At 40.7% G+C, this 12,755-nt stretch overlaps 1 protein-coding gene across 1 annotated transcript; it reads left to right on the top strand.

The window, feature by feature from the left end:
* The first annotated feature begins 10,415 nt into the window (after positions 1-10,415).
* Positions 10,416-12,344, top strand: Ezhip (EZH inhibitory protein). The gene has a single exon (XM_045139868.1). The coding sequence runs from the start codon at positions 10,416-10,418 to the stop codon at positions 12,342-12,344; it is 1,929 nt and encodes a 642-aa protein (XP_044995803.1).
* Positions 12,345-12,755: the final 411 nt, after the last annotated feature.

The following is a 12,755-nucleotide window of genomic DNA, read 5'->3' on the forward strand; positions in this document are numbered from 1 at the left end:
AACAGAATTTTATTTATCAGTCAGTTTTGACCCTTTTGTGAAGTACCCGTTGAAATATTATGCTGTTTAATTCCATCCTCTCTTTTCTTGATTTTCTCTGCTCTGTATGTGTAATAATGGTTTTTTCCTTCTATACCATTAATATATTTCATGTCCTATATGATATTTAAAATATAACCTTTATCTTCTGGAATCAAATTTTGTGTATGGTTTAAGTCAGATGCCACATTTATTTTTTTCCTCTATGGCTTGGCATCCAATTAGTCCAGCTCACTTAACTTAAATAATTTTTCTTGTCATTACTAGGTTTGCTATGAGATGGCCACTTAAGTATGGCTGTTTGTGGACTTTTGGTTCTTTGATGTTCTATATGTCTATTATCAGTTTCTAAATAAATAAGGTTGTATCTATTTTTATTATTGTATAACAAACTATTCTTATACTAGCCTTTTTTGCAAATCACTGTAAATGTCCTTCAAATTTCTTTGTTCTGGATGTCTTTGGCTGCTTGGGGATCTATAATAGCCATGCGTATTTTAGCATCAGTTTTCCAGTTTTTACTGGCATACAATCTGCTAGGGTTTGATGAGAATACTGTCTTTAATTTTCCTAATATTTTTTCTAATCCCTGGCCAATTAATCTGTGGGTTATACCTCCGTACGGACTCATATAACTGCATTTGGGTGTCATGAAAAATTCAACGTCAGGAAAATGTGCACAATGACCAAAACTTAATTGAAAACCCAATACATAAAGAACCTGAGGTGATTCTGACAGAATGTACCTGTGTAGCATCATACAACTTATCTGCTAATATGGTTTGGGACACATATGCATGCTGTGAGCACTACACATGCTGCCATACTGCACAGTGCCAACCACTGCTGCCTAAAACACCTTGTTAAAGATTTTGGGGCTGGAGAGATGGCTTAGCGGTTAAGCGCTTGCCTGTGAAGCCTAAGGACCCCGGTTCGAGGCTTGGTTCCCCAGGTCCCACGTTAGCCAGATGCACAAGGGGGCGCACGCGTCTGGAGTTCGTTTGCAGAGGCTGGAAGCCCTGGGGCGCCCATTCCCTCTCTCTCCCTCTATCTGTCTTTCTCTCTGTGTCTGTCGCTCTCAAATAAATATTAAAAAAAAAATTAAAAAAAAAGATTTTGGACTATTGCATAATATAGATTGCAGTATTTTTACTGTGTATACAAATTTTCTGCTCTTGTTGAAACATGATGGTTTAATTATAGAAAATTAATACAGTGTGTTTCCACAGTCATTCCTCAGCATAAAACTATCATGTTAGTATATTTGGGATTAAATTGTATTAGAATGTTTGATTTTTTTAAATTGCTGTTTCTGGTGTTGACTTGCATGCCAAAAATATCATTCAGTGAATTTCTGAAATGACCCTAACTTCTTCCAATTTGTATTATATATTTATGTAAAGCAGCATTCTTAGCATTAAACATTATAAAGACCTATTTTCGACTATCCAGATCCTCCTGTAAGCCAGATGTACAAAGTTGAGGCAAGCACAAGGTTGCACATACCCACTGGGTGGTGCAAGTGTCTAGAGTTCGATTACAGTGGCTGAGACCCTGGCATGCTAATTCTTTCTATCTCTTTCCACCATATATATATATATATATATATATATATATATATATATATATATATATATATATATATACTGAGCAACACTGAAGATGTTCTGTACTACCATAACAAATATTTAGCCATGATTTAATTATTTAGTATGCAAGTTTGTTTTTAATCTTTAAAAATGGCAAAAATCTACTATATACCAAAAAATAATTTTAAAAAATTCTTTAGAATTTATTAATAGTACATGTAGGATTTGTATATTCCTTATATATCCAGGGTCATATAAAAATTTCTTGGGTGAGAAGGGGCCATAAGTGAAGAAGTATAAGAAGCCCTGTTCTAATTCAGAATAGCTCATGCTATACCTCTGGTTATATCATCTTTACTATCTTTCAAAAATATTATGGAGATTTTTGGGCAAATGTCTAGTGTTGTTTCTAGTTTTGTTCATAAGTGATTGATACTTTCTTATACTGTAGGAAGTGACTTTTTTTTTTTCTTTTGGGGCTCGGGAGATTGCTTAGTGGTTTAAGACACATCCTTACAAAGCCTGTAGACTTGTGTTCACTTCCTAGCACCCATATAGAGCAAGATGCAAGAGTGATACATGCATCTGGTATATGTTTAAAGTGGCAAGAAACCCTAGTGTGCCCCCCACATATGTAAATTAACAAATACATTTTAAATTTTTTTCCTTATAATTTTGATATTAGTTTATAGAAATATAATTCAGTTTTTAAAATTTATTTTATTTTCTCAATTTTTTAAGCATTTTCCATGATTACAAAAAATATCCCATGGTAATACACTCCCTCCCCTCTTTTCCCCTTTGAAATTCCATTCTCCATCATACCACCTCCCCATCTCAATAAGTCGCTCTTTTATTTTGATGTCATGATCTTTTATAATATTGATCTCAGATAGTGTTCATGTTAAATTTATTTATTAATTGCATTATCTGATAGATACATTCATAAGTTTTAATGTAGACACTTTCTTTAGGTAGAGTCTCATTCTAGCCCAGGCTGACCTGGTGTTCACTATGTAGCCTCAGAGTGGCCTCGATCTCACAGTAGGCTTCCTACCTCAGCCTCCCGAGTGCTGGGATTAAAGATATGAGCCACCACACCCAGCTGTATATCTTTTTTTAATAGTTGGGAAACCTTGCCCCAAAGACATTAAAGGATATGCATCTTTCTCATTGATTACAACTGAGAAATGTCTGTTTTCAAACCAGTCACTAAAGTGGTAGTGGGATTATGATGACCTAGTTAATGAACCTCTCTTGTCACACAGTATATATGTTGCATTATGACATATATATTATTCAGATATATGAAATTTTAGAAATTAATGTTTTGATTAGAAGCTCCAAGATCATGAGCTATATGATGCAATTATTTTTATGTGGAATACCCTCCATGTAAATGAGATATAATTACAACTTCTTTAAATTTTTTTTCAAATTTTTATTAACAACTTCCATGATTATAAAATATATTCCATGGTAATACCCTCCCTCCCACCCCACTTTCCCCTTTGAAACTCCATTCTCCATCATATACCCTCCTTATCTCAATCAGTCCTTCTTTTATTTTTTTTTTTGCTTTTTTTTTTTTTTTTTTTGCTTTTTCGAGGTAGGGTCTCACTCTAGCCCAGGCTGACCTGGAATTCACTATGGTGTCTCAGGGTGGCCTCGAACTCATGGCGATCCTCCTACCTATGCCTCCCAAATGCTGGGATTAAAGGCGTGCGCCACCACGCCCGGCCTTCTTTTATTTTGATGTCATGATCTTTTCCTCCTTTTATGATGGTCTTGTGTAGGTAGTGTCAGGCACTGTGAGGTCATGGATATACAAGCCATTTTTGTGTCTGGGGGGAGCACGTTGTATGGAATCCTACCCTTCCTTTGGCTCTTACATTCTTTCCACCGCCTCTTCTACATTAGACCCTGAGCCTTGGAAGGTATGATAGAGATATTATAGTACTGAGCACTCTGATCACTTCTTTCCAGCACCATGATACCTTCTGAGTCATCCCAAGGTCACTACCATCTGAAAAGATTCTCTATCCAAAGTGAGAGTAGCATTAATATAAGGGCATAAACATTGAGAAGTGCTTACTGGGCAGTTTGATAAGCATAGTACATATGTTTAGCCAGACAGCAGCCAACGTTACACCCCCAGGGCTCATGACTACCCATGTTGTAGGTTTTCAGTATCAGGGATGTGTTTCCCCCCATGGAGCGGGCCTCCAATCCAATTAGAGGGCAGTTGGTTTCCACCATGACAGACATGCCACTATTTCACCTGTTGGCTCATTTGGCCTGGCTAGCCAAATATAAGGCTTGCAGTGTCTACTGTTGAGTATCTTTATTGGTGATTTCTCTCCCTCCCATTGAACTGCATGCAGAATGCCTTCTTCCAGCTTTCTGTCAGCTGGTCTACATGGAGGAGGTTATCAGCTCAGTTCCAACAGGATTTCTCAGTGGCCTTACAGCCAAGGTATGTGAAGGCTTCAGCAATAGGGTCTTACCATCGATTCCTGGTGGGAAACCAAGGGCCTCGGCAATGGCTTATAATGTTTTGGGGGCATCAGGGACCTCCCTGGCCAACAACTCACTGGAAGGTAATCCCATCCCTGGCACTGAAAATTTTCTACCAACAATCTATGGCTTCTGAGTGTTCCATTGTCCAAAAACGTAGGATTCCATATGATTTATTTATATCCTCTTAGATTTTGATTAGCCTTCCCTCCACCTTTCCTTTACTCAACCTCTTCCCCAGACCTCACTTTGGGCCTTTTCACTCCCATTAATCTACTTCCCTTTATATGTCTTTTCTAGTTTACTGGCCTTTGCTACTGAATTTTTTTCCTACTCACATGGAAGTCCAGTCGTCTGTAGCTAGGATCCACATATGAGAAAGAACATGCAGTGCTTGGCTTTCTGGGCCTGGATTACCTCACTTAGTATAATCCTTCCCAGATCCATCCATTTTCCTGCAAATTTCATCACTTCATTTTTCTTTACCGCTGAGTAGAACTCCATTGTATTAATGTGCCATATGTTTATTAATCACTCATTAGTTGAGGGACAGCTAGGCGGCTTCCCTTTACCAGCTATTGTGAAGTGAGCGGCAATAAACATGGTTGAGCAAGTATTTCTAAGGAAATGGGATGAGTCCTTAGGATATATGCCTAGGAGTGCTATAGCTGGGTCATATGGTAGGTCAATTTTTAGCTGTCTTAGGAACCTCCACATTGATTTTCAAAATGGCTGAAACAGATTGCATTTTTTCATATCAGCAGGGAACAAGTACAGAAAGCAACTGGACTGGGACCTGGGTTTGATTCCCTGAACCCATGTAAAGTCATGTGTACAAGGTGCTTTTCCTTAGAAATACTTGCTCAACCATGTTTATTGCCGCTCACTTCACAATAGCTGGCAAATGGAACCAGCCTAGACGTCCCTCAACTGATGAGTAGATGATAAACATATGGCTATACCACTGCAAAGCTCTCCCCCAGAGATACAATGCCTCCAACAAGTCTTCACCTCCTAAAGGTTCATAACTTTCCCAAATAGTGCCACTAACTGGGAGTTAGTATTCAAACACATGAGCCTATAAGCACATTTTGTATCCAAACAAAGTCTTCTTAAATTACATATGAATCTTAGGATTTTTTTCCTATTTCTGAGAAGAATGTAATTAGTATTTTGATGAGAAGTCCACATTTATTAGAAAAAGAAAACATGTAAGTAGCTAACAGGTATATTAAAATATCCAACATCACTAATCATTAGGAAAATGTAAATTGGAATAAACATGAGGGATCATCCCATCTGGTTAGAATAGCTATCATAAAAAAGAGAAAAAATAGGGCTGGAGGGATGGCTTAGCAGTTAAGGCATTTGCCTGCAAAGCCAAAGGACCCACGTTCGATTCCCCAGGACCCACGTTAGCTAGATGCACAAGGGGGCGCATGCATCTGGAGTTCATGTGCACTAGCTAGAGGCCTTGGTGTGCCCATTCTCTCTCTTTCTTCCTCTGTCAAATAAATAAATAAATTTTTAAAAAGAGAAAAAATAGTAAGTGCTGGTGAGATTTACAGAGAAAGAAAATTTCATGCACTGTTAGCAAATTAATACTATCAGTACAGGGCTGGAAAGATGGCTTAGTCATTAAGTTCTTGCCTCTAAAGCCTAATGGACCTGGGTTTGAATCCCTGAACCCATGTAAAGTCATGTGTACAAAGTGCTTTTCCTTAGAAATATTTGCTCAACCATGTTTATTGCTACTCACTTCACAATAGCTGGCAAATTGAATCAGCCTAGATGTCCCTCAACTGATGAGTGGGTGATAAACATATGGCACATTTATACAATGGCGTTCTACTCAGCGGTAAAGAAAAATGCATCTGGATTTCATTTTTCAGTGGGTAGATGCCCTCTCTCTCCCCCCTCTTTTCTCTCTTTCTCTCTCTCCTTGCAAATTAATCACATTCAGTATGGAAACCACTATGGAGAGTCCTCAAAAACACTAAAATACTACAAATATAGGTGTCTTTTGACCTAAAAATATTACTGTTGCTTATATATCTAAAGAAAAGGAAATCTGTAGGCTGAATTTGTACTTCGCGTTTATGGAAGTACAATTCATAATAACCAATGTATGGAGCTTACCCAGGTGTTCAACAAATAACTAGACACAGAAAATGTTAGTGTGTGTGTGTGTGTGTGTGTGTGTGTGTGTGTGTGTATGTGTGTGTGTGTGCGCGCGCGCATATATATGAGACTATTACTCAGATATATAAAGAATGAAGTACATTTGTTTATAGGAACATGGATGAGCTTAAAGGACATGGAGGACATTATATTAAGTAAAATAAGTGAAACAAAGAATGAAATGTTCCATATTCTCATACAGGAAAATGATAAAAAGTCAAATCAGAGAAGTAGATTGTAATGGTAGTTTCCAAAGGCTTGGAAGGGTAGAAAAAAGGATATAAACAGGTATAAAATTATACTTGGATAGGATGACTATGATCACATCTTCATATCACAGTAGAGTAGCTATTAATAATAATAATATCCTGTATATTTCAAAATGGTTAAAAGATGATTTGGAATATCCCAGTGCAAATAACTGATAAATGTTTAAGGTAATGGATATGTTAATTGCCTTGATGTAATCAGTGCACATGGTACACAGTTGTCAAAATAAAAATTGTACCCCATTAATATATACACTTATTAGCATAAATGTAAATAACAATGACAGTGTAATCACCTTTGGCCATATATCATTGTGAGTATATGTGAGTATTTAATTAGCATTTGTGCCTGGAAGAGGAATTGTAACATCACATGAATTTATGAAAGTTTTTTTTTTCATGTATCATATCACAAATTTTCACTTGGGAAGATGAATTTATAATCACATGCAATAATAAACTAGTCTAAAACCTAAATAAACCATTTTGTAACTTTTAGTGTTGGTTTTCTAAAGTAGAGTCTCACTCTAGCTCAGGCTGACCTGGAATTCACTATGTAGTCTCAGGGTGGCCTCGAACTCATGGTAATCCTTCTACCTCTGCCTCCAGAGTGCTGGGATTAAAGGCATATGCCACCACACCCAGTTGTTTTATAATTTAAAATTATATAATGCAAACATGTATTTTTATTATGAGAGCAATGTATGCTCATTGAAAATATTTAGAAGGTACAGTGTGAATGAAATTAAAATCACAATCACTCTTCCATTTATTTTTCTGGAAATACATCATACATATAAACATATACACATATACATACATATATACATATATGTGAAAAAAATATACATACACTTTTCATTAAGAATGGCTATATACACTTTTTAAATGGGATGGGGTAATATAAAAGGAGAGTGTATTCAAGACACCAATAGAGTTAAAAAGGGGGACACACTTCTGCCCAGTGTGGTGGTACATACTTGTAATCTCAGTACTTAAGTGGATGGAAAGGAGGATTGCAAGTTGGGGACAAAACTGGACTGCATAGCAAGTTTGTACCCAGCCTGGATTACATAGCAAGGCTTTATCTAAAGAATGGGGTCTTTTTAAAGAATAATTTATATATATAAGAGAATAGCTAGTAAGGAGAACATTCAGATAAATGTATAGACATAGATATGAATACATGTAAATGTATACACATATATATGAATACATTTATATGTGTTCATCCACTTAGAGAAAAGACAGGGGTGAGTCATATTTTACTTATTACTAAGTCAAGGTTATGACTAAACCACACAGAGATTCTAGGTAGGAGGAAAGATCATAGACAGTAATTGAAAATGATTCCTAAGAGGAAAAACTAATGAAAGTTCATTTCACTTATAGAACCAAGACAATATTATGAGACAAATTGCAGTTTATACTCCTAAGTGTATAGAACAAGTATGTAGGGTATAATGGCCAACATTGTCTTAACAAAATCACCATTTTTTTTTTTACTATTCTTTAATCTTCTCAACTTTCCTTATTTCAGTGACTAGCACATTCAGAAACCAAAATATAGGAGACTTCACTTACTACTCTCTCTCTCTGATGACCACAAAGCCATTCAAGCTTCCAGCTGAAGTCCTAAGCCCTCCCCATGATCTGGATGAACTTAATTCTAAAAAAGATCCATTAAAACTGGGCGTGGTGGCACACACCTTTAAGCTGAGCACTTGGGAAGCAGAGGTAGGAGGATCGCCATGAGTTCAAGGCCACACTGAGACTACATAGTGAATCCCAGGTCAGCCTGAACCAGAGTGAGACCCTACCTTGAAAAACCAAAAAAAAAAAAAAAAAAAAAAAAATCCATTAAAATTATAAAATGGAAGTTGTTCAACAGCACTAAATTACATGAAGGTACATAGCCACAACCAACCCTGTTCACTTATTTTTCACTTAAAGTGTGTCCTGTAGTTTCTCAATATTTTTGTTTCTATATTCCTTTCTTTTTGAAAAATGTACTCTTTTTATTTATTTGAGACACACACATGCACAGCGGGGGGGGGGGGGGAGAATGGGTTCACCAGAGCCTCCAGTGACTGCAAACAAATTCTAGATGCATGCACCACCTTGGGCATCTGGCTTTATGTGGGCTTTGTGGAATCGAGCCCAGGTCATTAGGATTTGCAGACAAGCTTCTTAACTTCTGGGGCATCTCTTCAGCCCTGAACTTTTTTTTATTTTTGAGAAGGATCCTACTATGTGGCCCAGGCTGGTCTTGAACTCACTATGAAGTCCAGTATGGTGTCAAACTTAAAATCCTCCTGCCTCACCCTTTCAAGTGGTGGGATTACAGGTGGGAAGCACCTCATCTGTCTCCTTGTGGACATTTATTCATTGACATGGAAAAAATTTTTCCCATACTCCCCAAACAGGTTACAAATCAGTGTATATGCATAATTTCATTTTAATAAAAATAAGAAATATGTATGTGTCAAGATATGATTTAAGGGATGGAGAGATGGCTTAGCATTTAAGCACTTGCCTGTGAAGCCTAAAGACCCCAGTTCGAGGCTCAATTCCACAGGACCCATGTAAGCCAGATGCACAAATTAGCACATGCATCTGGAGTTCATTTGCAGAGGCTGGCAGCCCTAGTGTGCCCATTCTTTCTCTATCTGCCTTTCTCTCTGTGTCTGTCACTCTCAAATAAATAAAAATAAACAAAAAATTTTTTAAAATATATGATTTAACTTATCAGTATTTGCCTGTGGATGTATGAAAATTCAGGTTCTGGTGTTCTTATATTTGCCTTTTTGATTTGGGTACTGATAATGTAGCCATTTATAATAACTAAAAATGTATGCAAAATTTAATCCAATATTAAAGTTAGTGTGAAACAAAATATTCATAGTAGAAGAAATTAGAGTAACCCAAATCAATTAATGTGCATTCATCAGTGGAGTCATCAGTGCATACAAGTGTTGACATGTGTAAGGAAAGTAATTGAATGTTAGGCAACCTGACCTGGGCCTCTCGATAAGGTAGAGAGAAGTATCTAACTGGAAAACTGTAAAGCCCAGTATGATATGTGGGACCTAAAAGAGGCAGCCCAAGCTGATACAGTGTGAACCTCGTCCTCTTTGGTGCCACCCTCAAGCCTCTCACCAACCTTAAAAGTATCAGATTGAGCTGGTCGTGGTGCACTCCTTTAATCCCAGCACTCGGGAGGCAGAGGTAGGAGGATTGTCGTGAGTTCGAAGCCACCCTGAGACTCCATAGTGAATCCCAGGTCAGCCTGGGCTAGAGTGAGCCAAAAAAAACCCCAAATAAACAAAAAGTATCAGACCACAAGTGTTATATCACCTGGCTGTAACCAATGGAGCCATGCATTGCCTAAGAATAGAGCTGTTGGTCAATGTGTAGAAAATCTTCCATGTGATCCTGAGACAAATTCACTACAGTGGTGTTGACAAAAGTTATCTGGGATGCCTCAAATTATATAGACGTCCCCAGCCCCAAACACTCTGAAGACTGAAGCAGAAAGCTAGTGACTATTAACACTATTGGCCCTGGGGAGAAGAACTCAGAGCACACCAGAAACCACTAGAAACAACTAGAGGCTGTCTGCTGCAGCTGGAAGCAATGTATTCCTGACACCTGAGGGTAAAGGTAGTACAAGGTACACATTCACAAAGATGGGTGGCAGCTGGTCAATCAGAGACAGCGATTTGACCAGCTCCACCCAGCCTCCTACTCTACTACCCTGGTTCTACCCAAGCATCCCAGTAGCTTCATTGTTTTATTTCTGACCAAAAGAGACAATATTATGGCCACCCACTCACTAGCAGATACTGAACAGAAGGGCAGACATGGTCAGGTTCCTAGGGGGACAAAGGAGGAGGACATCCTAGCACCTGGAGATATCTGTAGGACTGATAGTCAAGATCCTGATGCACCACACCCAACATTCTGGAGCTTCAAGTCTGTGCCTGGCGATGCCACCAGAAGCAGCAGCAGTTCCAGAATGGAGGCTTTTGTGGCTATTTCTTTGGGTGGTGAAAACCCAGTGCCACCGTCAATAGTGTCCATGCCTGAGAAGCAGTGTTCTGACCTCCAGGGCAGCCCTGACCCACACACTGATCCTAGCAGTTTGGGGACCAAGTTGGGCAGCCAGGCCCAGGTAGGGCAATCTCCAAAAGGCCTTAGCTTGCCCAACCAGCACCCAGCTAAGACGAAGAACCCACAGAGCAATCACAGTGGGAAGCAGCCCACCTGGGACCAGACTACAAAGCCTCCAGAGGGCGTTCGGCTTCAGGAGGCTTTAGCATCTCAGTCTGCGCCTGAGCAGACTTCCACTCTGAAGTCTAGGCCCAACAGGAGAGGCCATCCTCAGTTTTCTGCAGAGAGTCTCATGTCCACAAGTCCTGCTTTCCGCAGTGGGGCCACCATGTCAGACCCATCTCTCCAACAACACCAGTCTTCTGCGGGTCCTGATCTCCACCAACTGGCCACTCTGCCAGACTCTGGTCGTCAGTGCAATGCACCTGGGTCGAGCCCTGATCTCAGTGGTGATGCCACTCGAACAGGCCGTTATTTAGGACGACAGGCCACTTCTCCAGAGTCTGGTCACCGCAGCACTGCACCTGGGACCAGTTCCGATCGTGGCAGAAGCACAACCCGAGCAGGCCGTGAGTTGAGGCGACAGGCCACTTCTTCAGAGTCTCGTCACCGCAGCACTGCACCTGGGACCAGTTCCGATCGTGGCAGGAGCACAACCCGAGCAGGCCGTGGACACCACCCTCGGGCCACTCCTCCGGAGTCTAGTCGTCGCAGAAGTACACCTCGGTCCAGTTCTGATCGTGGCAGGAGCACAACCCGAGCAAGCCGTGAGTTCGGGCGACAGGCCACTTCTCCAGTGTCTGGTCGTCGCAACAGGGCACCTAGGCCCAGTTCTGATCGTGGCAGTAGCAGCACCCGACCAGGTCGTGGTCACCACCCTCGGGCCACTCCTCCAGAGTCTGCTCGTCGCAGAAATACACCTGGGCGCAGTTCTGATCGTGACAGTGGCACCACCCGGACAGGCCGGCGTCCCCGTCCCATGTGGAGAGCCACTCTTCCAGTGCCCGCTGCCCATGGCAGTGCCAGTCCTCCAGGTCCTGATCGGCAAATCCCAGCCACACAGTCAAACCCAGATCTCCGCGACAGTGTCTCTGGGCCTGGCTCTACCCTCCATCAGAGTGTTTCTGCACCTAGAATTCCCAGCACTACCAGGAGGTCGAGGGCAAAGATTGTCAGCAGGAGCCGCTCTGCCCAGCGGAGATCCACCTTACCGCCTGGGCAAGCCAAAATTCCTAGCTCTGTCGCTGCCTCTCGAAAACGTATCTTTGGGAGAAACTCTTCTCAGCCTCAGGCCAAAAACCAGTCTGGTTGGCATGCTGTCCGTATGCGTGCCTCCTCCCCATCACCTCCTGGTAGGTACTTCCCATTAGTTAACCTGAGAAGTGAAAGCTCATCTTCCTCTGCCTCTCCCTTGCCCACCAACAATTCAAGTCCCTCCTCTTCCGACAGTATGTCTTCTGACCAGAGCTCCCGTTCTTCTTCTAAGTTTGGTGGCCTGAGCTCTATCTCTACTCCTAGCCCTGATAGCCTTCAGCGTGCTTTGATGCCTGACCTGGATGCCCTGAGCTCTGCCTCTCTCGGAGGGGAGAAGGAAACAGGCAATGCACCAGGCAGCTCTACACCATTTGAACCGTAACCCTTTTATAGTTTTATCCTCCTAGACTCACAAAAGGGATAAGCACTTACCCATTCTTTGAGTGGTTGCTCTGTGCTTACCTGTAAGGTCTCTAGTTTGACCCAGTATTTCCCAATATCCTGAGCAGCCTACTGTTCTTCTGGCCCCTCTGCACAGCACTTGCCTGCTGCTGTCCTCTGATTCCATGCTCCCTTACCCCTCAATACAGCCTGAGAGCTCTGTTTTACAAGCTGCTTTTATGTAATTAAATATTTTAATAAAAATGTTCATTTCATATAAGAATATTTTTAATTGCTGTTCAGTAACTTTTCCAATGTGTGTTTTTTGTTTTGTTTTGTTTTTCAAGGTAGGGTCTCAGTGGCCTCGAACTCACAGCAATCCTCCTGCCTCTGCTTCCTGAGTTCTGGGATT

Source organism: Jaculus jaculus, chromosome X (assembly GCF_020740685.1).
Source record: "Jaculus jaculus isolate mJacJac1 chromosome X, mJacJac1.mat.Y.cur, whole genome shotgun sequence".
Lineage (NCBI taxonomy): Eukaryota > Metazoa > Chordata > Mammalia > Rodentia > Dipodidae > Jaculus > Jaculus jaculus.

Coding starts and splice junctions, on each gene's coding strand:
- Ezhip (XM_045139868.1), top strand. CDS start 10,416: ATGGCCACCCACTCACTAGCAGATACTGAACAGAAGGGCAGACATGGT.